The following is a 25537-nucleotide window of genomic DNA, read 5'->3' as shown; positions in this document are numbered from 1 at the left end:
GAGGATGGGATCGTTGTTATTGATATGGGGATTGACATATTTGTTACTGATTATTGATTATTGTTGGTGGGTGTAAATTTGGGGAAAAATGTGAAAAAGGAGAATAAAGAAATATAAAAAAAAAGATGTATTTTCTTCTCGTGGGGAATATTCTTATTTGCAGTGGTATTTATTATCCACCTGGACACTTGTTTCCACCTGCCCCCAGCAGATCGCCCTCGCCCCCACTGTTAATTGTGGAAGTACAGAAGGGTTACGCTCTATGGGTAGAATCTTCTGCTCCTCCTGATGCCAAGCTTGGAGATGGGCGGGCATTTAATTAGGTGGGATGTTGGCATACTGGGACCCCGCTGCATTCCAGCTCTGCCAGGGTTAGGTTTTGGACGGGATGGCCCATGGCTGACCTTCCTGTCATGTCGCCTATTGAGGCCCTTAAGCGGCCCATGAACAATAACTTGAGAACCTCCCTCATTGCTGCCGTTGGTATTGACCCCCCCCCCAAGTGCCATCCCACCTGGTCCCCGTTTGTGGGGACCAGTACTTAACGGGGCCCAACTATGGTCTCCGAGGCGTAGGGGCTAGATCCCAAAGCCTCAGGTAGATCAGAGGAGTGTACATTAGAGTGGGACTAGCTACTCACTCTAATATGCAGATTTGCCGAACACTGATCCCGCCCATAATGGGCAGGATCCAGATTGCGACGTCTTGCAAGGCGTGGCGGGTGGGGTAAATCCAGGAAGTGACCTCTCCCGGCATCTACCGGCTGCGTTGTGTCCCGGTTCGGGTGGAACGTGGCCAGTAAATCGCACCCTTAGAGAATGTTGTTTTGTTCTCCTTAAGGAATAACTGCATCAGTAGCAGTTCAATGAAGGTTCCAGGGATGAGTGGGCTATCGAATGAAGAGAGATTGGACTAGGTTGGGCCTGTATCTACTGGAGTTTACAAGATTGAGAGGCAATCTTATTGAAACATATAACATACTGATGGGGCTTGACTGAGGGGATGCTGAGGGGATGTTTCCCTGAGGGGGAAAGACTACCATGAGGGAACACATGTGAAAAATACGATGGAGATGAGAAGGAATCTTTACCCCTGCAGGGTTGTTAATCTGTGGAACTCTCTTTCGCAGAGTGGTAGGGGTGGGCTCATTGAGTATCTTCAGGGCAGAGGTAGATAGATTCTTGAACAACAAGCGAGTCCAAAGATTTCTGGGTTGAGAGCAATATAAAGTTGAGGCTCCAATCAGATCAGCCATTACTGACTGGCAAATCAGCCTCGAGGGGGAGAATGGCCTATTCCTGCTCCTAGTTCACATGCCCTTATGTCATTGTTTATTCATCTTAAATGCCACGATTAGACCACCCATTAATCTTCAAGATTCGAGGAGTTACAGGCCTAGTTTATGAAACCTGTCCTCAGGATTTAACCCTTTTAGCCCTGGTATCTTTCAACATCTTCACTGAACCCCCCTCCAAGACCAGTTTATTCTCCCTGAGGTGCAGTGCCCACAGCTGAACACAGTACTGCAGATGTGGCCGAAACATAGGCGTATCCTTTATCTGTAATCTACCACGGCAACTTGTATTCAGTCTTGAATTCAAGTGTCATGGCTGTAAATTATCCAGGGCTGTTGTGGAATAACCTGTGCTGTTCAGGAATGATTTCATACAGCCATGTATGTGCTTTTTAAGTAACTACATTAGGGATCACGTGTTCTCCATATTTGTCACCGTTTTGTGGACAGGATTTGTCACTGTGGGAATTTCTCAGTCCCCGTGATTCTTCCTCTCTCAGTTGGTCTGCAGATACCTCTGTTGTTTTTGTTTTTCCTTGAGGTTCTGTTAATGCGAACAAGCAATTAGGAAGGCAAGTGGTATATTGGCCTTTATCGCAAGAGGATTTGAGTACAGGGTAAAGGGGTGAGATTCAGTGACTCCGTTGCACTTATCCCGGATCTGGCACAATGGGTCAATCGTGCGAGAGTCCCAAATCGGGCGCCAGGCTGATCGTAAATCACCCGATTTACACCGCCGGACGTGAGCTGGATCTCACCCTCGCTGGCTTATTGGAATATTCGGACGCCAGGTTCACCCGGCACCCAGGACTCCATGGGCCCCGCCTGCGAGACCTCGCCAGGGGGGCGTTTAGTATTGGTCCACACAAACCTGGACCAACCATGACGACACCCGGGGTGTCACGCAGGCCATTGGCGACCACCGGATGGTCGGGGACAGGGCAGGGTAGTACCCTGGCACTCCCCTAGGCACATGAGCACTGTGGCAGTGCCACCCTGTGGTACCAAGTGGGAAGTGCCAGGGTGACCGGGTGCCAAGTTGGCATTGCCCGGGGTGGGGGGGGGGGGGGGGGGGGGGGGGGGGGGGGAGAACCTTCCCTATTAGAGGGGGGGGATCCCAGGGGCCTTGCCAAGGTTGGAGGTGTGAGGGGGGGAGAGGGGTCAATAATGGGATGTGGGATGATGGGGGCTGCTGATCAAAATGGTGCCGCTATCTGCGAGCTGCCGTTCCTGCTGACATGACCAGCTCGCCAGCAGGAAATCACTCAAAGTTCAGCCTTGGCGGAGAGAAACTCCCGAGGCCAAGAAAAATGGCAAAATGGCGTTGAATATGCCCGAGAAACACCCCAGTAAACGTGCCCGACAGTGGACTTAAGTTTCAAAAGTCCACTGAATTGTGCCCCCTGATGTCTTGGCTTCGTTTGTACAGAACCTTTGTTAGACTGCACCTGGAGTATTGCGCACAGTTTTGGTCTCCTTATCTCAGGAATGCTTTACCTGTCACAGGGGGAGCACCACCAAGATTCATCAGACTGATGTCTGGGATGGCAAGACCGTCCTGCGAGGAGAGATTAAGGAGACCGGGCCTGTATTCTCTCAGGTTTAGAAGATTGAAGGATGATCGCATTGAAATTTGCAAAATTCTTAAGGTGCTGGACAGGGTAGATGCAGAAGGCAGGTTTTCCCTTGCAGAGGGGCCAGGGGCAGGGGGCAGAGTCTCAGAATAAGGGGCAGGCCATTAGGACTGAGGTGAGGAGGAATTTCTTTACTCCGAGGGTGGTGAATCTTTGGAATTATCTGCGCACAGGGCAGCCAATGAGTCTGCTCAAGACTGAGATGGATTGATTTCCAGTTATTAATGTCATCGAGGGATATGGTCCGAGGGGCCGAATGACCTACCTCTTCTCCAATGTTCCTCTGTTATTTAATATGGCAACTCCTGTAATCAGTTCTCTCTTTGTTGCACCAGAGGTTTTTGCCCGTGAAATCCATCACCCCAGCTCCTGGATGGTACGATGACCCACGGACTGCTTTACAGTCCTTGAAGAGGATATCAACGAAAAGCAAAAGTCCCTTTGGTCATAACGCAGCAAGGTTTGTGGAGAATATGCGGACAGCAGAAGAACCAGGTTTGTAGTTCCATTTTGAAAGAAGAAAAGCATTTAGAAAGGTTACTGCCCCGTTCTTCACTGACCCTTTGATAGGTTCGTTGAAATAAAACTCTCCCGGGAACTGGGCGGCGCGTGGATAATTATGCTTTTGAAACGCAGCTAATTGAACGTATCCGATGTAACTTAGCACTGGGTACCAGGGGGATTTTGTAGGAACAATGCAGCTTGCATTAACAGGTCACAGTTAAGTCACAGGGTTCAGACGATATTGAAGATTGCTTGAATTTTTACTCGACTCTGTACAGAACTGAATTGTGTATCATGGTTTCCTATTTTGTTTGGTTTTATGTGAGAATGGGACCTGTTGATTCTGGAGCAGAGATGTAATTATGACCTTGAAAATGTGTCGCCTGCATGTGATGTCTATAATAGTTTGTATGTCCCACAGTTTGTTGGCTACAGAGTTAAGTTACAGCATTCGAAGCCCTCCCAAGCATATTGTTTTACAAAATATGAGAAGATCATTAACAGGTCATGTGTTCAGGGGCTGTGACTTTTTGATACGTTAGGGGATATTGTGAAGTATTAGTGAAGGAACATGTCACAGGGAGTAGGTGTGACCAGCAGAAGGTGCAGATTAAATGAGAAGACATTTGATATTGTTAAGAATTGGGAAGAATTAAGATTAAAAAATGGAATTGGGATAAAATTAAAAAGAGCGGTTTGATTTGTGAATTTGCATACCAGTGTTTATTTATGTGACGAAGGGAAAACAATGGAATGTGGAAGAGGGAACTTCAAGTGGAGTGATAAAGGAATCGACCCTGATATGCAAAAAAACAGGTATATAGGCCTCTAAACTCTTGGGGAAGCTGCTTCTCTGATACCTTGTTTTTCTCAATAAGGGGCATCTTGTGAGTCTGGAAACCAGTTAAGTTTAAATCACAGGTTGAAGCTGGAGAGAGGGTGAGACCGAGGGGCTTAAGCATCAAACTAACCTGAGGCTGTTCTTTCGAGTGAATGCCCAGGGTAATAAAAGTTAAAGTGACTCCCCCCAGAGGAAACCTTACAACCTGGGAGTTCTGACTGAATGCTGCTGCCAGAAGATACTCATTAGCAGTCCAACCGGTGGTTTCAATCACTCGGCATCCTGGGAGGACTGTCAGCTGCAAATATTTTAACATCCGCAGCAAGGACACTCGTGCTGCCAGAGTCGGTGCGTCTCACATTGTGCATTATCTGTTCTCCCCCCCCCCCCCCCCCCCCCCCCCCCCCCCCCCAGGAGAAGGTGGTCTACAATCACAGGGAGAGAAGAATGGAGGGGGCCGCCGGATCTTGGGCCCCTCATTGCCACAGAGCAGACGGCGATGGACCTGGTCGGTGGGGGTCGGAGACTGGGCAGTCGCCGAAGTGGGGGCCGGCATCGGAGATGCAAGTGAGCCCCCATTGAATTGCCATGTCCCTGTGGCACGTGTGGCATCCTCCAACCATCACCCTCACCCACGATCTAACTATGCGTCTTGTCTATTATCTTGCTGGGTCACCTGATGATAAGACGGGTCCATTGGGGTTCCCCCGCCCCCAGCCACAACCCTGCGGCTCACCAGGCAATGCGGAGGGATATGCTGGTGGCCCCCGCCCCAGCCACACCCTGGAGCACATGTCTGGGGCATGACACCGACCTCTGGTCACTCCTCTCACATGCACCCTCCGCCATCCCAGAGACACTCATTCGGCTGGCAACTTTATTGAAGAGGCTCCTGGGGCACTATCTGGTTTGCACTTTACACATGCGGCGGTACATCAGGTGGAGGTAGGACCACCCGCATGGGCAGACGGCTGGAAAGTGACCCGATCTCAGGGACTAGCTGAAATCCAGACAGGTCTTGTGCTTCTGGGAAGGGGTGGTCCCATCAATGTTGGAGATGTAGACAAAGATTCGGGGACTACAAGAGTGGGTGCCAGGAACCATCCAGTGCCTGCAGGGGCAGGAGGCAGTGCCGGCCGTGACACCTAGGCCAACGCCACAGGGGTGGCATCCATGGTGGAGGCCTTGGATGTGACTATATCAGCTATGGGTCAGGATGTCCAAGGTCTGGGACTATCTGTGCAGGCAGTGGCCGAGGCCGCCATGTTCCAGGGCCACCTGGATATTGTTCCGGCGCTCCAGCCTGTGGCCAAATCAAAATGGGCCATGGCTGCCGGTGTCGAGAGCATTGGCCTTGCTGACCTGACACAGTCACAGAGCGACCTGGCACAGTCACAGAGCAACCTGGCACAGTCACAGAGCGACCTGGCACAGTCACAGAGCGACCTGGCACAGTCACGGAGCGACCTGGCACAGTCACAGAGCGACCTGGCGCAGTCACAGAGCGACCTGGCGCAGTCACAGAGCGACCTGGCACAGTCACAGAGCGACCTGGCACAGTCACAGAGCGACCTGGCGCAGTCACAGAGCGACCTGGCACAGTCACAGAGCGACCTGGCACAGTCACAGAGCGACCTGAAACAGTCACAGAGCGACCTGGCGCAGCCACAGAGCGACCTGAAACAGTCACAGAGTGACCTGGCACAGTCACAGAGCGACCTGGCACAGTCACAGAGCAACCTGGCACAGTCACAGAGCGACCTGGCACAGTCACAGAGCGACCTGACACAGTCACAGAGCGACCTGGCACAGTCACAGAGCGACCTGGCACAGTCACAGAGCGACCTGACACAGTCACAGAGCAACCTGGCACAGTCACAGAGCGACCTGGCACAGTCACTGAAAATGAAAAATGAAAATCACTTATTGTCACGAGTAGGCTTCAATGAAGTTACTGTGAAAAGCCCCTAGTCGCCACATTCCGGCGCCTGTTCGGGAAGGCTGTTACAGGAAGATAGACCTGGCATAGTCACAGAGCGACCTGGCACAGTCACAGAGCGACCTGACACAGTCACAGAGCGACCTGTCAGTCACAGAGCGACCTGACACAGTCACAGAGCGACCTGAAACAGTCACAGAGTGACCTGAAACAGTCACAGAGCGACCTGTCACAGTCACAGAGCGACCTGACACAGTCACAGAGCGACCTGGCACAGTCACAGAGTGACCTGAAACAGTCACAGAGTGACCTGAAACAGTCACAGAGTGACCTGGCACAGTCACAGAGTGACCTGAAACAGTCACAGAGTGACCTGGCACAGTCACAGAGTGACCTGAAACAGTCACAGAGTGACCTGACACAGTCACAGAGCGACCTGGCAGTCACAGAGCGACCTGGCACAGTCACAGAGCGACCTGAAACAGTCACAGAGCGACCTGAAACAGTCACAGAGCGACCTGGCACGGTCACAGAGCGACCTGGCACAGTCACAGAGCGACCTGGCACAGACACAGAGCGACCTGGCACAGTCACAGAGCGACCTGACACAGTCACAGAGCGACCCGGCACAGTCACAGAGCGACTTGTCACAGTCACAGAGCGACATGACCTAGTCACAGAGTGACCTGACACAGTCACAGAGCGACCTGGCGCAGTCACAGAGCGACCTGGCACAGTCACAGAGCGACCTGGCACAGACACAGAGCGACCTGGCGCAGTCACAGAGCGACCTGGCACAGTCACAGAGCGACCTGGCAGTCACAGAGCGACCTGGCACAGTCACAGAGCGACCTGGCACAGTCACAGAGTGACCTGACACAGTCACAGAGCGACCTGGCACAGTCACAGAGCGACCTGGCACAGACACAGAGCGACATGACCTAGTCACAGAGCGACCTGTCACAGTCACAGAGCGACCTGGCACAGACACAGAGCGACCTGGCACAGTCACAGAGCGACATGACCTAGTCACAGAGTGACCTGACACAGTCACAGAGCGACCTGGCGCAGTCACAGAGCGACCTGGCACAGTCACAGAGCGACCTGGCGCAGTCACAGAGCGACCTGGCACAGTCACAGAGCGACCTGGCAGTCACAGAGCGACCTGGCACAGTCACAGAGCGACCTGGCACAGTCACAGAGTGACCTGACACAGTCACAGAGCGACCTGGCACAGACACAGAGCGACCTGGCACAGTCACAGAGCGACCTGGCACAGTCACAGAGCGACCTGGCACAGACACAGAGCGACCTGGCTGTCACAGAGTGACTTGACACAGTCACAGAGCGACCTGACACAGTCACAGAGCGACCTGGCACAGTCATAGAGCGACCTGGCACAGTCACAGAGCGACCTGGCACAGTCACAGAGTGACCTGGCACAGTCACAGAGCGACCTGGCACAGTCACAGAGCGACCTGGCACTGTCACAGGGCGACCTGACACAGTCACAGAGCGACCTGGCACAGTCACAGAGCGACCTGACACAGTCACAGAGCGACCTGGCACAGTCACAGGGCGACCTGGCACAGTCACAGAGCGACCTGGCTGTCACAGAGTGACTTGACACAGTCACAGAGCGACCTGGCTGTCACAGAGTGACTTGACACAGTCACAGAGCGACCTGGCTGTCACAGAGTGACTTGACACAGTCACGGAGCGACCTGACACAGTCACAGAGCGACCTGGCACAGTCACAGAGCGACCTGGCACAGTCACAGAGCGACCTGGCACAGACACAGAGCGACCTGGCAGTCACAGAGCGACCTGGCACAGTCACAGAGCGACCTGGCACAGTCACAAAGCGACCTGGCACAGTCACAGAGCGACCTGGCACAGTCACAGAGCGACCTGGCAGTCACAGAGTGACCTGGCACAGTCACAGAGCGACTTGGCACAGTCACAGAGCGACCTGGCACAGTCACAGAGTGACCTGGCACAGTCACAGGGCGACTTGGCACAGTCACAGAGCGACCTGACACAGTCACAGAGCGACCTGACACAGTCACAGAGCGACCTGGCACAGTCACTGAGTGACTCGGCGCAGTCACAGAGTGTGGTAGTCACCACTGTTGTATTGTGTGTACTGCATACGACGGTATTACGGTAAGGCCCCTGTACTACAGGTAATGGTGTCGATCTCTGCCTGCTGGCTCCGCCCAGTAGACGGAGTATAAATGTGTGTGCTCTCCGAGCTGCAGCCATTTCGGCTTCAGCTGCGGGAGGCTCCACGTCTCTGCGTAATAAAGCCTCGATTGCACTCTACTCTCGTCTCGTAATTGATAGTGCATCAATTTATTAAGCAGAGATTTTAAAACGATGGATCTCCTCATCAAGTCTGATCGCCTGCAGCTGCACCCTCAAACAGACAATGCCAAGTCGGCTTTCGCACATTGGCTAGCCTGCTTCGAGGCATACATCGGATCTGCAACTGAACCACCCTCAGAGGCACAGAAGCTCCAGATCCTCTACACACGGCTGGGCTCAGACATCATTCCCCTCATCTGGGATGTGCCGAAATACGCTGAGGCCATGGCGCTACTGAAGGAGAACTACACTCAGCAGACCAACACAATCTATGCCAGGCACCTCCTCTCCACGCGGCATCAACTCCCCGGTGAGTCTGTGGATCATTTCTGGCGTGCCCTGCAATTCCTAGTGAGAGACTGAGATTGCTAGGCCGTTTCGGCCGCTGAACATTCTGATCTGCCACTTAGAGATGTGTTTGTTACAGGCATAGGGTCGGCCTACATCCGCCAGCGACTCTAAGAAGGGGCTAGCCTCGACCTCGCGGCGACCAAGAAACTAGTGCTCTCGCTCACAGTCGGCTCACGCAATATACAGACGTATGCCACCGACCGCACGGCCCACTCCTCCTGGACATCGTGGACCCCGCCAGCGAACACCCTACCGTGCACCCCACCAGCGACCTCCCTCAGCCAACCTCAGGCCTGCGCCGTGCGGCAGCCAAACAACCCCGGGGGACCCAAGCGCTACTTCTGCGGACAGTCAAAACACCCCCAACATCGCCACCCTATATGGAGCGCGCTCTGCAAGGCCTGCGGTAAGAAGGGACATTTGCTGCTGTGTGCCAGGCCCGCTCGGTCGCCGCTGTTTCCCCTGCATCTCCCATGTTTGACCCACGTGCGCCGCCATCTTCCTCACCTCAGACCACGTGCGGCCCGTGGGCGCCGCCATCTTGCTCCCCACACAACACGTGGGGCCTGTGGGCCCTGACATCTTCCCTGCCTCAGGACCCCTGCTCGCCGGACACCTCATTGGGCTGCTCATCACCCGCAATCGCCGCTGACAAGCCATGTCTGGCCTCTGTCACGATCGACCAGACCTGACCGCACAACCTCACGACCGCGTCGACGACAGTGAAGGTTGACGGGCACAAGGTTTCCTGCCTTCTGGACTCCGGGAGCACTGAGAGCTTCATCCACCCCGATACGGTATGGCGCTGCTCCCTCACGGTCCATCCCACCAACCAGAGGATCTCCGTGGCCTCAGACCACGTGTGGCTCATGAGCACCGCCATCTTGCTCGCCACACACGTGCAGCCCGTGGGCGCCGCCATCTTGCCTGCTTCAGGACACATGCAGGGAAAAAGAGTCCAGCGGGGATGGTGGAAACTATTTACATACAGGTTGTTTAAAAAATACAGGTTGCCTAACAAATACCGGGGAAACGGCAGGTGGAGCGGGAGAATGGGACGGTCTGGAAGGCCGTCCAGCTGGCTCTATGGTCCAGAAATATCCCGGCCTCCCGCTGGCAGGAGGTCATCCCCGACGCCCTTCACTCCATTCGGTTGCTCCTGTGCACTGCGACTAACAAAACTCTCCATGAACGTCTCTTTGCCTTCCCTAGGATGTCTACCTCCGGGGTTTCGCTCCCAACATGGCTGGCAGCTACAGGACCTATTCTCCTCCGTAAGCACGTGCGGCTCCACAAGGCAGATGCGTTGGTTGAGAGGGTACAGCTACTTCACACGAACGCACAGTCCGCCTACATAGCGTACCCCGACAGCTGCCAAGACAGTCTTCCTCTGGGACCTGGCACCAGCTGGGTCCCCATACACCCACCCCGGTGCCACCCTCCCTCCCCCCGGCGCACCCGACCATAGCCCCGCTCCAGGACAATCCGCCCTCCCCTTGGTCCCACTCGTGGATGAAGATGAGGTCGGCACGCTCCCGGAGTCACCGCCAACCGAACCGACGCCTGATTCAACACCACAACTGTGGCGCTCGCAATGACGGATCAAGGCGCCCGAACGTCTAAATTTGTAAAGCCTTTCTTAAATTTTAAACAACCTGTATTTTTTAAACAACCTGTATGTAAATAGTTTCCACCACCCCCGCTGGACTCTTTTTTAACAGGGGGTGAATGTGGTAGTCACCATTGTTGTATTGTGTACACTGCATATTAAGGTATTACGGTAAGGCCCCTGTACTATAGGTACGGGGTAGATCCCTACCTCCCAACTCCGCCCAGTAGGCGGAGTATAAATGTGTGTGCTCTCCGAGCTGCAGCCATTTCGGCAGCAGCTGCGGGAGGCTCCACATCTCTGTGTAATAAAGCCTCGATTACTCTCCACTCTCGTCTCGTCGTAATTGATAGTGCATCACAGAGCGACCTGGCACAGTCAGGTGAGAAGGTAAAATCAAAGACTCGTGTGTTGTGCTTAAACAAAGGAGATTACAATGGGATGAGAGAAGAACTAGCTAAGGTAGACTGGGAGCAAAGACTTAATGGTGAAACAGTTGAGGAACAGTGGAGAACCTTCCAAGCGATTTCTAACAGTGCTCAGCAAAGGTTTATACCAACAAAAAGGAAGGACGGTAGAAAGAGGGAAAATCGACCGTGGATATCTAAGGAAATAAGGCAGCTTATCAAATTGAAGGAAAAAGATTAGTGGGAGACTAGAAGACTGGGAAATCTTTACGGGGTAATAGAAAGCTACTAAAAAAGCTATAAAGAAGAGTAAGATAGATTATGAGAGTAAACTTGTTCAGAATATAATAACAGATAGTAAAATTTTCTACAAATATATAAAACAAAAAAGAGTGGCTAAGGTAAATATTGGTCCTTTAGAGGATGACAAGGGAGTTTTAATAATGGGAGATGAGGAAATGGCTGAGGAACTAAACAGGTTTTTTGGGTCGGTCTTCACAGTGGAAGACACAAATAACATGCGAGTGACTGAAAGAAATGAGGCTATGACAGATGAGGACTTGAGATGATTGTTGTCACTAAGGAGGTAGTGATGGGCAAGCTAATGGGGCTAAAGGTAGACAAGTCTCCTGGCCCTGATGGAATGCATCCCAGAGTGCTAAAAGAGATGGCTAGGGAAATTGCAGATGCACTAGTGATGATTTACCAAAATTCCAGATAGCCTTTGACAAGGTGCCACACAAAAGGTTGCTGCATAAGATAAAGATGCATGGCATTAATGGTAAACTAGTAGCATGGATAGAGGATTGGTTAATTAATAGAAAGCAAAGAGTGGGGATTAATGGGTGTTTCTCTGGTTGGCAATCAGTAGCTAGTGGCGTCCCTCAGGGATCAGTGTTGGGCCCACAATTGTTCACAATTTACATAGATGATTTGGAGTTGGGGACCAAGGGCAATGTGTCCAAGTTTGCAGACGACACTAAGATGAGTGGTAAAGCAAAAAGTGCAGAGGATACAGGAAGTCTGCAGAAGGATTTGGATAGGTTAAGTGAATAGGCTAGGGTCTGGCAGATGGAACACAGAGTTGACAAATGTGAGGTTCTCCATTTTGGTAGGAATAACAGCAAGAGGGATTATTATTTAAATGCTAAAATATTAAAACATACTGCTGTGCAGAGAGACCTGGGTGTGCTAGTGCATGAGTTGCAAAACGTTTGTTTACAAGTGCAACAGGTGATTAAGAAGGCAAATGGAATTTTGTCCTTCATTGCTAGAGGGATGGTGTTTAAGACTAGGGAGGTTATGCTGCAATTGTATAAGATGTTAGTGAGGCCACACCTGGAGTATTGTGCTCAGTTTTGGTCTCCTTACCTGAGAAAGGACGTACTGGCGCTGGAGGGTGTGTAGAGGAGATTCACTAGGTTAATCCTAGAGCTGAAGGGGTTGGATTATGATGAGAGGTTGAGTAGACTGGGACTATACTCACTGGAATTTAGAAGGATGAGGGGGGATCTTATAGAAACATATAAAATTATGAAGGGAATAGATAGGATAGATGCGGGCAGGTTGTTTCCACTGGCGGGTGAAAGCAGAACTGGGGGCATAGCCTCAAAATAAGGGGAAGTAGATTTAGGACTGAGTTTAGGAGGAACTTCTTCACCCAAAGGGTTGCGAATCTATGGAATTCCTTGCCCAGTGAAGCAGTTGAGGCTCCTTCATTAAATGTTTTTAAGATAAAGACAGATAGTTTTTTGAAGAATAAAGGGATTAAGGGTTATGGTGTTCGGGCCGGAAAGTGGAGCTGAGTCCACAAAAGATCAGCCATGATCTCATTGAATGGCGGAGCAGGCTCGAGGGACCAGATGGCCTACTCCTGCTCCTAGTTCTTATGTTATTATGTTGTAGTCACAGAGCGACCTGGCACAGTCACAGAGCGACTCGGCACAATCACAGAGCGACCTGACACAGTCACAGAGCGACCTGACACAGTCACGGAGCGACCTGGCACAGTCACAGAGCGACCTGGCACAGTCACAGAGCGACCTGGCACAGTCACGGAGTGACCTGACACAGTCACGGAGCGACCTGGCACAGTCACGGAGCGACCTGCCACAGTCACAGAGCGACCTGGCACAGTCACAGAGCAACACGGCAGTCACAGAGCACCTGGCACAGTCACTGAGAGACCTGACACAGTCACAGAGCGACCTGACACAGTCACAGAGCGACCCAGCACAGTCACAGAGCGACCTGACACAGTCACAGAGCGACTCAGCAGTCACGGAGCGACCTGACAGTCACAGAGCGACCTGGCACAGTCACAGAGTGACCTGGCACAGTCACAGAGCGACCTGGCACAGTCACAGAGTGATTCAGCACAGTCACAGAGCGACCTGGCACAGTCACAGAGCGACCTGGCACAGTCACAGAGTGACCTGGCACAGTCACCTCCATCCGAAGCAGTTGCCCCGAGGGAGGAGAGAGTGATGGGGCCTGTAACGGTGACCCCTGCAGGAGAGGTGCCGGAACACCACAGCGCCTCTGAATTCCCCCCCCACCTTTCCTTGGTGCATCCGATGGGCAGCGGGCAGAACAGGCTGGCACCACGCCACATGTGACATCTAGAAGACGGGCCCGGTCGCTCCAGAGGACGGCTGTCAAAGGCGACCCGGGTCACAGGGTGGGTGGTGGATGGGAGGTGAACAAGGGTCAGGGCCCCCATGGGCAGTTGGATGGCATCCTCGGGTCGCCCTCAGAGGTGGCAGGGTACGGGGCCAGATACGTGGGGGGCGCCATGTGGTAGGGTCTACCCGGTGAGTGACCCATCATCGCCCCAACCTCACCCTGCCCACCTCTCTCCTCCCTCCCCGCCCCAGACACCATCCCCACCCTCACCATCCCAGGGGTTCGATGGGACGGTGAGATGGAATGGCCAGCTTGCATGCAGGGATCACCCGGGCGAACGGTGGAAACTGCTACCGAGGGCTGGAGTCAGACTTCGTCAAACGATGTGGGGCAGCAGAGGTCATCACGGATTGGGTCGTCATCATCCTCCGTCCCATGGACCAGGCCCACTGATACTGCCAACCCAGAGCCAGCACCCGATAGTGAAGCAGGTGGGAAACACGGAGGGGGTGGAGGGTGGGGGGGCACGTGCTGGGGCCAGGCCTCATATTCGGTTAACCTGGAAGCAATTAGATTGTAGCATGCGCGGCAGCCCAATGCACATGTTGTGCGGCCTCCTGTGCCCGTCCGGGCCCTATGTCCTGCCCATCCTGGCATCCCCCCGCACCCTCCTTGTCGGACGAAGCCTGCCGTTTATCCTCCTGCTCCATCATGTCTCTCCTTCCTTCCCTATGTACGGTATGCACTGTTTGTACAGCATGCAAGAAACAATACTTTTCACTGTATACTAATACATGTGACAATAATAAATAAATCAAATCAAATGTCATTGCTGCGCAATGTTGTGGAGGATGCAGCAGGCCACCATAATGTGGGCTGCCCTCATGGGGCTATATTGGAGAGCCCCTCCAAAGCGGTCCAGGCACCTAAACTGCATCTTCAGGACGCCGATGCTCCGCTCGATCATGGTCCTGGTCGCAGCATGGGCGGCTTTGTCGTGGGCCTCCATGTTTGTTTCTGGCCTCCGGATAGGCATCATCAGCCACGACCACGGCTGGTAACCCCTGTCCTCGACCTGGTTATTTAGATGGAGTTTGTTTCTCCAACTGTTCAACTTGAAACTCATTCCTGGACAAGGAAACATCATCGCTGATGGATTGTCACAAGTGTAAAACGGACTATTGGGAACTTTGTGTCTAAATACTTTGGAGAAGATTTCATGTTCATGTACTCTACCCTGGAACACCTAGATAACAAAGATACCTATGCCAGACGCCTATTTATCGACTACAGCTCAGCCTTCAACACAATTATTCCTAAGAAACTCATCTCCAAACTCCGTAACCTTGGCCGCGGCTCCGCCCTCTGCGATTGGATCCTGAACTTTCTAACTCACAGGCCACAATCAGTAAGGATAGGCAACAACACCTCCTCCACGATCATCCTCAACACCGGTGCCCCACAAGGCTGTGTCCCCAGCTCCCTACTATACTCCTTATACACCTATGACTGTGTGGCCAAATTCCCCTCCAACTCGATTTTCAAATTTGCTGATGACACCACCGTAGTGGGTCGGATTTCAAAAAATGATGAGACAGAGCAGAGGAATGAGATAGAGAATCTCTCCCTCAATGTCAAAAAAACGAAGGAGATTATCATCAACTTCAGAAAACGTAGTGGAGAACATGCCCCTATCTACATCAATGGGAACGAGGTAGAAAGGGTCGAGAGCTTCAAGTTTTTAGGTGTACAGATCACCAACAGCCTGCTCTGGTCCCCCCATGCCGACACTATAGTTAAGAAAGCCCACCAACGAACGACTACTTTCTCAGAAGATTAAGGAAATTTGGCATGTCAGCAACGGCCCTCAGGTGCACCATAGAAAGCAGTCTTTCTGGTTGTATCACAGCTTGGTATGGAGCCTGCTCTGCCCAAGACTGCAGGAAACTACAAAAGGTCGTGAATGTAGCCCAGTCCATCACAGCCTCCCATCCACTGACTCTATCTGTAATTCCTGCTGCCTCAGAAAGGCAGCCAGCATAATTAAGGGCCACATGCAGCCCGGACATACTCTCTTCCACCTTCTTCCGTCAGGAAAAAGATACCAAAGTTTGAGGTCACGTACCAACCGACTCAAGAACAGCTTGTTCCCTACTGCCACCAGACTTTTGAATGGACCTACCTTGTATTAAGTTGATCTTTTCTCTACACCTTGCTGTAACTGTAACCTTATATTCTGCAGTTTCGCCTTCCTTCCTTATGTATGGTATGCATTGTTTGTACAGCATGCAAGAAACAATACTTTTCACTGTATACTAATACATGTGACAATAATAAATCAAATCAAATCAAATCAAAAATGCATGTTTTAAATCTTTGTAACGTTCAGTAAGGTAGAACTGACAAAAAATGGTTGAGAAATGAAATTGTCTTTCGAATTAAGGTGTTTCTTTTGAAAAAATTAGGGAAGGTATTATGAATTGGGGAAGGTTAAGATTAAAAAATGAAATTGGAGTAACATAAAAAGGGGAATTGATAAGGTGTGAGGGGGTGCTGATATGGGAATTAGCATACCAGTGATATAAGTAAGTGTTTACAAATATGACTAGATGAAAACGATGGAATGCAGAAGAGGTAACTTCAAAGTGGAGAGATAAGGGAATTGACACCTGTATGCTAAAAGCCGGGTCCACAAGGTTGGTAACATCAAAGGGAAAGAATATTTCTATAGCGCAATAACTGGAGGAAGGAACACAGCAGCAGCAGCTCCATTGGGGGGCTGGTTTAGCTCACTAGGCTAAATTGCTGGCTTTTAAAGCAGACCAAGCAGGTCAGCAGCACGGTTCAATTCCCGTACCAGCCTCCCCGGACAGGCGCCGGAATGTGGTGACTAGGGGCTTTTCACAGTAATTTCATTGAAGCCTACTCGTGACAATAAGCGATTTTTATTTCATTTCATTGACAGTCACATCCATCTGCAAAGAAAGACTCCCCTGAAAACAAGTTATTGCTAAAAGGGCAGCTGCTTAAAATCCAAAATTCGAACCTATGAAAATTACCCCTTTGATGAAACTGAAGACAGTTTTCCCAAATGTGGACAAATAACCTGTGCATGGTAACTATCTGCTGGATTTAGCTCATAGAGTTATATGATATTGGATGTTATTTGGGAACAAGGGACGTCTCAGAGTTCAGGAAACATTGGGGGGTTGGGAGCAAAGGGATAACTTCATGTACTACTGTGTGTATAGCCATCAGTGTCATTAAGAGTACTGTTGTAGTGTATTATCATCCTTCTTACCATGTGTTTTTCTTTTTAAGTTAATAAATATTCTCTATTGATTGATCACAGAATGACTGGACTATTCCTCCCTTGTTTGCATATCTTTTCTCACTCTATACCAAATTGAAAATATATACAGCTCAGAACCAGTGTTCCAAGTTACCCTTCTGTGTTTGAGATACTCTCGCACTTAACATCTGGGAGGTTCTTAACAATATGTATTATTAAAATCTACCCTGGGGCACAGCTCAGGGTGAATCTGAACATATGATTGGGGCAGATAACAACATGTAGGGTTTGGACACAACTCTGGCACATAGGGAAGATGGCCAAATGCTTTGTCGAAGAAATAGGTTTTAAGAAGCATCTTGCCTGCGGAGAGAGAGGTGGAGGGGATTGGAGTTGGACCGGGGGGGGGGGGGGGGGGGGGGGAGGTTTAGAGTTGGGGAGAGAGGTTTGGAGTTGGGGGAGGGAGGTGGAGAGGTTTGGGGTTGAGGAAGGAGAGATGGAGAGTTGGAGAAGTTTGGGAGTCGGGGAGAGAGGTGGACAGGTTTAGAGTTGGGGGGATAGAGATGAAGAGTTGGAGGAGATTGGAGTTGGGGAAGAGAGAGGTAGCGAATTTGAAAGGTTAGGAGCTGGGAAGAGAGACATGCCAATGGACACCCAGAATGTTCATCCTTAGAGATTTACAACGGGAACTTCGCAATTAGAAAGTCAATAGGAACGACACGATAGCACAGTGGTTAGCACTGCTCCCTCACAGCGCCAGGTTTGATTCCAGCTTGGGTCACTGTCTGTGCAGAGTCTGCACATTCTCCCCGTGTCTGCGTGGGTTTCCTTTGGGTGCTCCGGTTTCCTCCCACAGTCCAAAGATGTACAGGTTAGGTGGATTGGCCATGCTCACTTATAATCTTTATTTTTAATCTTTCTTAGTGCCACAAAATTACCCCTTAGTGTACAAAGATGTGCAGGTTAGGTGGGGTTGGAGGGATAGGGCAGGGCCGTGGGCTGCGGTAGGGTGCCCTTTCAGAGAGTCGGTGCAGACTCGATGGGCTGAATGGCCTCCGTCTGCACCGTAGGAATTCTACGATTCTTCCATTATTTGCTTGGATGATTCTTTTTTTTTTTTTTTTTTTTAAAATTTAGTGTACCCAATCATTTTTCCAATTAAGGGGCAATTTGGAGTGGCCAATCCACCTAGCTTGCACATTTTTGGATCGTGGGGGTGAAACCCACGCAAACACGGGGAGAATGTGCAAACTCCACATGGACAGTGACCCAGAGCCGGGATCGAACCTGGGACCTCAGCGCCGTGAGGCCGCAGTGCTAACCCACTGCACCACCGTGCTGCCCGCTTGGATGATTCTTGCCAGGCAAATGGCCGTGCCCTATTTCTGATATTTTTATAACTAGTCAAAACAGAAGTTCAAACAATTTAAGAGAACAATGTTTCTCGGCATCAACAATTTTACTCCCCAGTTTTGTTTGCTGCGGTTTCCTGGAATCCTGGAGGTCAATCCTGGAGGGATGACAATTCTACACATAATGCATCACCACGGTCTTATCCCAGGAGACACCAATATGCGCATGCACTGACCTGCGCCGGCCGTGTAGGGCTGTATTTCGCCGCCGGAGCAGCGCACAGTACTCCGGCGCTGTTCTAGCTCCCGAGGAAGGGGAGAATGACTGGGCCTGGAGGTCCGTTGACGCCGGCGTCGTTCGCACCGGTTTTGACGCCGGCGTCAACACTTGGTCGGGATTTCGGAGAATCCTGGCCCAGAGCTTCCGACAAGCAAGTGACTTCATCGGGAGCGCAGTTTCCTCAAACTTATAGAACATACAGTGCAGAAGGAGGCCATTCGGCCCATCGACTCTGCACCGACCCACTTAAACCCTCACTTCCACCCTATCCCTGTAACCCAATAACCCCCTCCTAACCTTTTTGGTCACTAAGAGCAATTTATCATGGCCAATCCACCTAATCTGCACATCTTTGGACTGTGGGAGGAAACCGGAGCACCCGGAGGAAACCCACGCAGACACGGGGAGGACGTGCAGACTCCGCACAGACAGTGACCCAGCGGGGAATCGAACCTGGGACCCTGGCGCTGTGAAGCCACAGTGCTATCCACTTCTGCTACCATGCTGCCCCACCGTATGCCCCGACTTCTTCAAAAACAAAATTTAAATCTACCCATGATTAATGTTCATTGCATTTTATTGCCTAACCAGGGGAGCAAATATTGAAATCAGTCGCACTTAAATGAAGATGCTAACTACATTCTCAAAGCTTTGAAAACTCCCCAGGTGATGGCTCCTGCTGTAGATGAAAGGGATACTTTCTATTCCGCTGCCATTTTTCATATCTCTTCTCTGTGATGTGTCCCACAATAAAAATGGATTTTAGGAAAATCACTGACAGCAGGAGTGATAAAAAGATTATTAGAGCCTATGATTATCAGTCATTGATTTTGTTTTTTTTTGTTAAATGCTTTCTTTCTCTCCAAAGTGCTGCACTCAAAGGCACTTATGTGACTTCTTTGATTGAGGAAGGGGAATATTGAGTTGTCAGCTTATTAATAGTAGGATTAGTTTCATTGTCTCCTAGTCACAAAATACAGGGAAATATGAAGGCCACGGTAAGAAGAATATGTTTTCAATCTGCTGTTCATTTAAAGTAGCTTCACCTGAATTATTCAATGATTTGCATTTTGAATATGTATATATTTCAAACCCTGTTGCCTCTCCTATTTGAGTCCGAAGAACAAATTTTTGATATTTTTCCGCATTGAATTCCAAGAAATGGTGTGAGAGAATTGGTGTCTTATGCCGAATAGCCTTCCGTAAGCCTTGGAAATGCCATTAAGTGACGCCTTGCATGAAACATGTTATTCCAACTCTGACATAGGAACAGGTGGAGGCCATTCAAGCCTGTCCCACCATTCATAGAATCATAGAATTCACAGTACAGAAGGAGGCCATTTGGCCAATCGAGTCTGCACCAGCCCTTGGAAAGAGCACCCTACTTAAGCCTACCCTCCACCCTATCCCCATAACCCAACCTAACCTTTTGGACACTAAGGGTGATTTATCCTGGCCAATCCACCTAACTGCACCTCGTTGGATAGTGGGAGGAAACTGGAGCACCCGGAGGAAACCCACGCAGACACGGGGAGAACGTGCGAACTCCGCACGGACAGTCACCCGAGGCTGGAATTGAAGCTGGGACCCTGGAGCTGTGAGGCAGCAGTGCTAACCACTGTGCCACTGTGTTACCCCATCATCTCCAATCCAGTGCCCACCATCCCTAATCCAGTGTGCATCATCCCCAATCCAGTGCCCACCATCCCCACCCAGTGTGCATCATCCCCAATCCAGTGTGCATCATCCCAATCCAGTGTGCATCATCCCCAATCCAGTGCCCACCATCCCCAATCCAGTGTGCATCATCCCCAATCCAGTGCCCACCATCCCCAATCCAGTGCCCACCATCCCCAATCCAGTGCCCACCATCCCCAATCCAGTGCCCACCATCCCCAATCCAGTGCCCACCATCCCCACCCAGTGTGCATCATTCCTAACCCATTCAATGAGATCATGGCTGATTTGTGCCCTAACTCCACATGGGCCTGCCAACATCTCTTAATGTCTTTGCTGAACAAACATTTATCTATCTCAGATTTAGAATTTACAGCTGACCTCACATCAATTGCCATTTGTGGGAGAGAATTCCAAACCTCTACCACCCTTTGAGTGAAGATGTTCTTCCTAACATCTCTCCTGAACGGCCTGGCCCTGATTTTTAACTATGCCCCCCTAGTTTTAGAATCTCCAACCAGTAGAAAAAGTTTGTCTTTATCTTACCTGCCTTTTCCTGTTAATATCGTGAAGACTTCAATCACATCACCCTTAACCATCTAAATTGTAGCAAAAACAGGTCTAATTTGTGTAATCTCGCCTAGTAACTTAATCCCTGCAATCCAGGTTTCATTTCCCCCTTCAAAGCCAAAATATCCTCCCTACGGTGTGGTGCCCAGAACTGCTCTCAGCAACATGGGTTGCTTATATTGGGCGCGATTTAACCAGTAAATATCAGAGTCCCGTTTTTGGGTGTGTATATGGGACTCTGTCGGGTTTTTTTTGGCCTCGGCGAGGAACATCCCGTCTCATTGCCGTGGCCTCGGGACCAACCCCCCCCCCCACCCCCCCCCCCCCCCCCCCCCCCGCCCCAACTTACCTCTTAGGGAGTAGGACCCCATCACTCCATCTCTCATCCCCGGGCCCAATCCTTGGCATGGGAACCTGCACCCGGGTGCCGCCAGCCTGGCACATTGGCAGTGCCCTTCCAGCTTGCAGTGCCACTCGGGAACCCTGGCTGGCAGGCTGCCTGGGTGGCACTACCAAGGTGCCAGGCCAGCAGTGCCATGGTGCCAGCGGGAGAGCCAGGGTACCACCCTGCTCAGAGCCCGACCACCAGGGGCCTCTGATGCCCGGGAGACCCCCCCCCCCCCCAGGTGCCATTACACCTGGTCCACATTTGTGTGGACGGCACTAAACGCCGCCATGGTGCGGTCTCCGAGGTGCAGTTGTTAGTTCCCGGGCCTCGGGAGAATTGGGCACCGACATATTTAAATGAGGCCTCATGTCCTAAATCAGTAGTGACAACAATGTCTTAATGGCATCAACAGGGAGGCGCAAAAGAAGTAATTGGATGTTCTCATTTGGAAAAGTGAGAGTTGGCGCCAGTGTGGTGGAGGATGCCCGCAGCTTGATTCCATATCTTGGGTGGCAAACAGGGACTTCTCAAGTACATAGAGTGCCAAGTGTTTCTGATTTGAACAGGTCCAGGAAGCTACAACATCACGCACCACACTCTGGCTCAGGAAAGCCAAAGGAAAGCCAATTTCGAGAATCCAATAGGAGGAGGATTTGGATCAACAGCTCCCCGTTTACATTCCGCCGCCAGACAAAAGATGCCAGGACCCGCTGATTATAAGGTATTGTCCCCTGTAGAATAACGCGCCGAAACACTCAGTTTTTACAATTAGGCGGCACCTTCCGGTCTCGTCGAAGTCGACACGCCCCCCCGACCCACCCGTGGCAGGTTCCCCGGCGGTGCGGCAGGCGAGCCATGCAAAAGCCCATTGATTTTGGCGGAACTGGAAGGTCCCGCCAGTGGGCAGTGCCATCCACAGTGGGAAAATCCCATCTTTTAGGCATTACGGTAGCACAGTGGCTAGCACAGTGGCTTCACTGCTCCAGGGTCCCAGGTTCGATTCCCGCCTTGGGTCACTGTCTGTGCGGAGTCTGCACGTTCTTCCCGTGTGTTTCCGTGAATTTCCTCCGGGTGCTCCGGTTTCCTCCCAAGGTCCAAAGATGTGCAGGTTAGGTGGATTGGCCATGATAAATTGCCCCTTAGTGTCAAAAGGTTGGGTAGGGTTGCTGGGTTATGGGAATGGGGTGGAGGTGTGGGCCTACGTGGGGTGCTCTTTCCTAAGGGCTGATGCAGACTCGATGGGCCAAATGGCCTCCTGCACTGTAAATTCTATGATTCTGTAAATACTCTCCACATAAAGTTAGCTTTAAACTGATCAATGGTAATAACTCCATTTCTTAACATGGCGTACACTTAGTGTTCCTCAGTGTTTACATATTGCTTCCAGTTTTATGTTTTTAATCACGTCTACGAGAGGGAGTTGGCGCTCTCTCATCCCAATCTTTGACCAGCGCTGTTTGAAGAAGGAATATGAAAGAAGGAACTTGCATTTAAATAGCACCTTCCCCACTTCAAGACATACCAAAATGCTCCATAACCAATGAAATGCCCCTTGAAGTGCAGCGACTGTTGTACTGTAGGAAACAGCAGCAAATCTGTGCCCAGCAAGATCCCACCATCAGCAATGAGGTAATGGCAGATGGTCTGTTTTGCTTAGGAAGGTAGTTCAAGGAATAAATGATGGTCCGCACACCAGGGGAACATGATTTCTCATTATGGGATGATTATTCACTCTTCGTGACTCTTCAGGATTCCCTCTAGATCTTGTTGCCTGTATTACATCCCTCTTGAATTCCGGCCCCTGAAGATTATCATGGATATCTTCAAAACCTTCAGCAACGTCTGGCACCATGCATTTATAATCAGGTTATCAACACAGGCAATCCCTACAGTGCAGAAGGCGGCCATTTGGCCCATCAAGTCTGCACCGACCCTCTGAAGGAGCACCCTACATAGGCCCGCACCAAAGCCCTATCCCTGTAACCCCACCTAACCTGCACATCGTTGGACTTTGGGAGGAACCCGGAGCACTCGGAGGAAACCCATGCATACACTGGGAGAACATCCAAACTCAGACAGTCAAGGCGGCACAGTGACAGAGTGGTTTGCAATGCTGCCTACGGCGCTGAGGACCCAGGTTCGATCCCAGCTCTGGGTCACTGTCCGTGTGGAGTTTGCACATTCTCCCCGTGTGTTTCACCCCCACAACCCAAAGATGTGCAGGGTAGGTGGATTGGCCACGTTAAATTGCCCTTAATTGGAAAAAAGTAATTGGGTACTCTAAATTTTAAAAAATGTTAAATTAAAAAAAAAATTAAACAAAACTCAGTCACCCAAGGCCCGTGACCCATGCACACAGCCAACCCCCCCCAGAAAGCCCAACAATGTTTGAGTGTTTTTCTCGCCTCCTGCTCCCCCTCATCAGCCATGCGTCCAGGCCCCTCTTGCAAATACTCGCACCAATTCGCGCCCGTGTGACCTCCGCCTGATAGGGGTGGAGCATCGCGGAAGGGTGGAGCATGAAGTGTCCAACCCGCTGATGAGATTTAAATCCATGTGAATTACTTGCTTTGCATTCAGCCCAATGTCTTTGAATACCTTTAAGGCAGAAGTAGACAGAAATTTGATGAGCAAAGGGGTAAATGGTTACTGGGGGAAGGCAGGAATGTGAAGTTGAGATTAAAATTAGGCCAGCCGTGATCCTATTGAATGGTGGAGCAGGATCGAGGGGCCGAATGGCTTACTCCTTCTCCTAATTTGTATGTTGTTATGTACGTATACTCTGAATCAAAATGAACACCCAGTGACCCAGGGTGGGTTTGTTACGTTATTTTTAAGCTTCTGAGACCTGGGACCAAATCCATCCCAGATTCAGGATTCAACTCTTATTTGTCTTGTCAGCAACAAAGACAATCTTGAAATAAGTTTGGAAAGTTTCAGATTAGGTATAAGGAGATTACAAATAGGAGCAGGAGTCAGCCACACTTTCTCTCGAGCCGCCTCTGTCATTCAGTATGATCAGAACTGAAGGTTTACGTCAACTCCTGTCCGACCCCCATAATGCCTCGATTCCCTTAGTGCCCCGATATATATCGATCACTGTCTTGAATATACTGAATGACCGAGCAGCCACAATCCTCAACGATTTAAATTTCCAAGATCCGCAGTCCTCTGGAATCGGGAACTCCAAAGATTCATATCTCTCTGGGATCGGGAACTCCAAAGATTCATATCCCTCTGGGATCGAGAATTCCAAAGATTCATATCCCTCTGGGATCAAGAATTCCAAAGATTCATATCCCTCTGGGATCGAGAATTCCAAAGATTCATATCCCTCTGGGATCGGGAACTCCGAAGATTCATAGTCCTCTGGGATCGGGAACTCCAAAGATTCACAGTCCTCTGGGATAGGAAACTCCAAAGATTCATATCCCTCTGGGATCGAGAATTCCAAAGATTCGTATCCCTCTGGGATCGGGAATTCCAAAGATTCACGACCCTCAGAGATTGGGAATTCCAAAGATTCACAGTCCTCTGGGATCAGGAATTCCAAAGATTCACAGGCCGCTGGGGTTGGGAGTTCCAAAGATTCACGGCCCACTGGGATTGGAAATTCCAAAGATTCACGGCCCGCTGGGATTGGGAACTCTAAAGATTCACGGCCCTCTGGGATCGGGAATTCCAAAGATTCACGGCCCGCTGGGATTGGGAATTCCAAAGATTCACATCCCTCTGGGATCGGGAATTCCAAAGTTTCACAGCCCTCTCAGTGAAGAAATTCCTCCTCATCTCAGTCTGAAATGGCTGACCCCTCATCCTGAGTGTGTGACCTCTTGACTGTCCACTCAAGGGGAACATTGATGTATACATTAGTTGCTAATATCAGGCTCACATACACAACTGTCCTCAAACATTGAGTAGTTTTGCTCAGAGTGTGTAAGGATGGGAAGTGGAAGATTTCACAATGCTGAGGTACCACAGAATCACACAGTGCAGAAGAGGCCCTTTAGCCCTTCAAGTCTGCACTGGCACCTGAAAGCCACCTGTCTCACCCACCTAACCCCATTTGCCAGCCCTTGGCCCATAGCCTTGAATGTTATGACGTGCCAACTGCTCATCCAGGCACTTTTTAAAGGATGTGAGGCAACCTGCATCTTCCACCATCCCAGGCGGTGCATTCCAGACTGTCACCACCCCTCTGGGTAAAAAGTTTTCCCTCAAGTCCCTCTGAACCTCCACCCCCTCACCTTGAACTTGTGTCCCCCTGTAACTGAACCTTCAACTAAGGGGAACAGTTATGAGATTATGCTCCTCATAATCTTGTACACCTCGATCAGGTCGTCCCTCAGCCTTCTCTGCTCCAGTGAAAACAACCCAAGCCTATCCAACCTCTCTTCATAACTTAAA

The 25537-nt window shown here is 50.7% G+C and overlaps 1 protein-coding gene across 6 annotated transcripts in view; it reads left to right on the top strand.

Moving 5' to 3' along the window:
- Positions 1-25537, top strand: part of stpg2 (sperm-tail PG-rich repeat containing 2) — a 587689-nt gene that overhangs the window by 120205 nt on the left and 441947 nt on the right. For all 6 annotated transcript variants that reach the window (XM_038792784.1, XM_038792780.1, XM_038792783.1 and 3 more), the window contains 2 exons: positions 3264-3423; positions 21697-21851. In XM_038792784.1, coding sequence (XP_038648712.1) covers positions 3264-3423; positions 21697-21851 — 315 coding nt within the window. The remainder of the gene's footprint in view (positions 1-3263; positions 3424-21696; positions 21852-25537) is intronic.

This window comes from Scyliorhinus canicula, chromosome 3 (genome assembly GCF_902713615.1).
Source record: "Scyliorhinus canicula chromosome 3, sScyCan1.1, whole genome shotgun sequence".
Classification (NCBI taxonomy): Eukaryota; Metazoa; Chordata; class Chondrichthyes; order Carcharhiniformes; family Scyliorhinidae; genus Scyliorhinus; species Scyliorhinus canicula.
The sequence above is the reverse complement of the archived record's forward strand: the minus strand, read 5'-3'. Positions and strand labels throughout refer to the sequence as shown.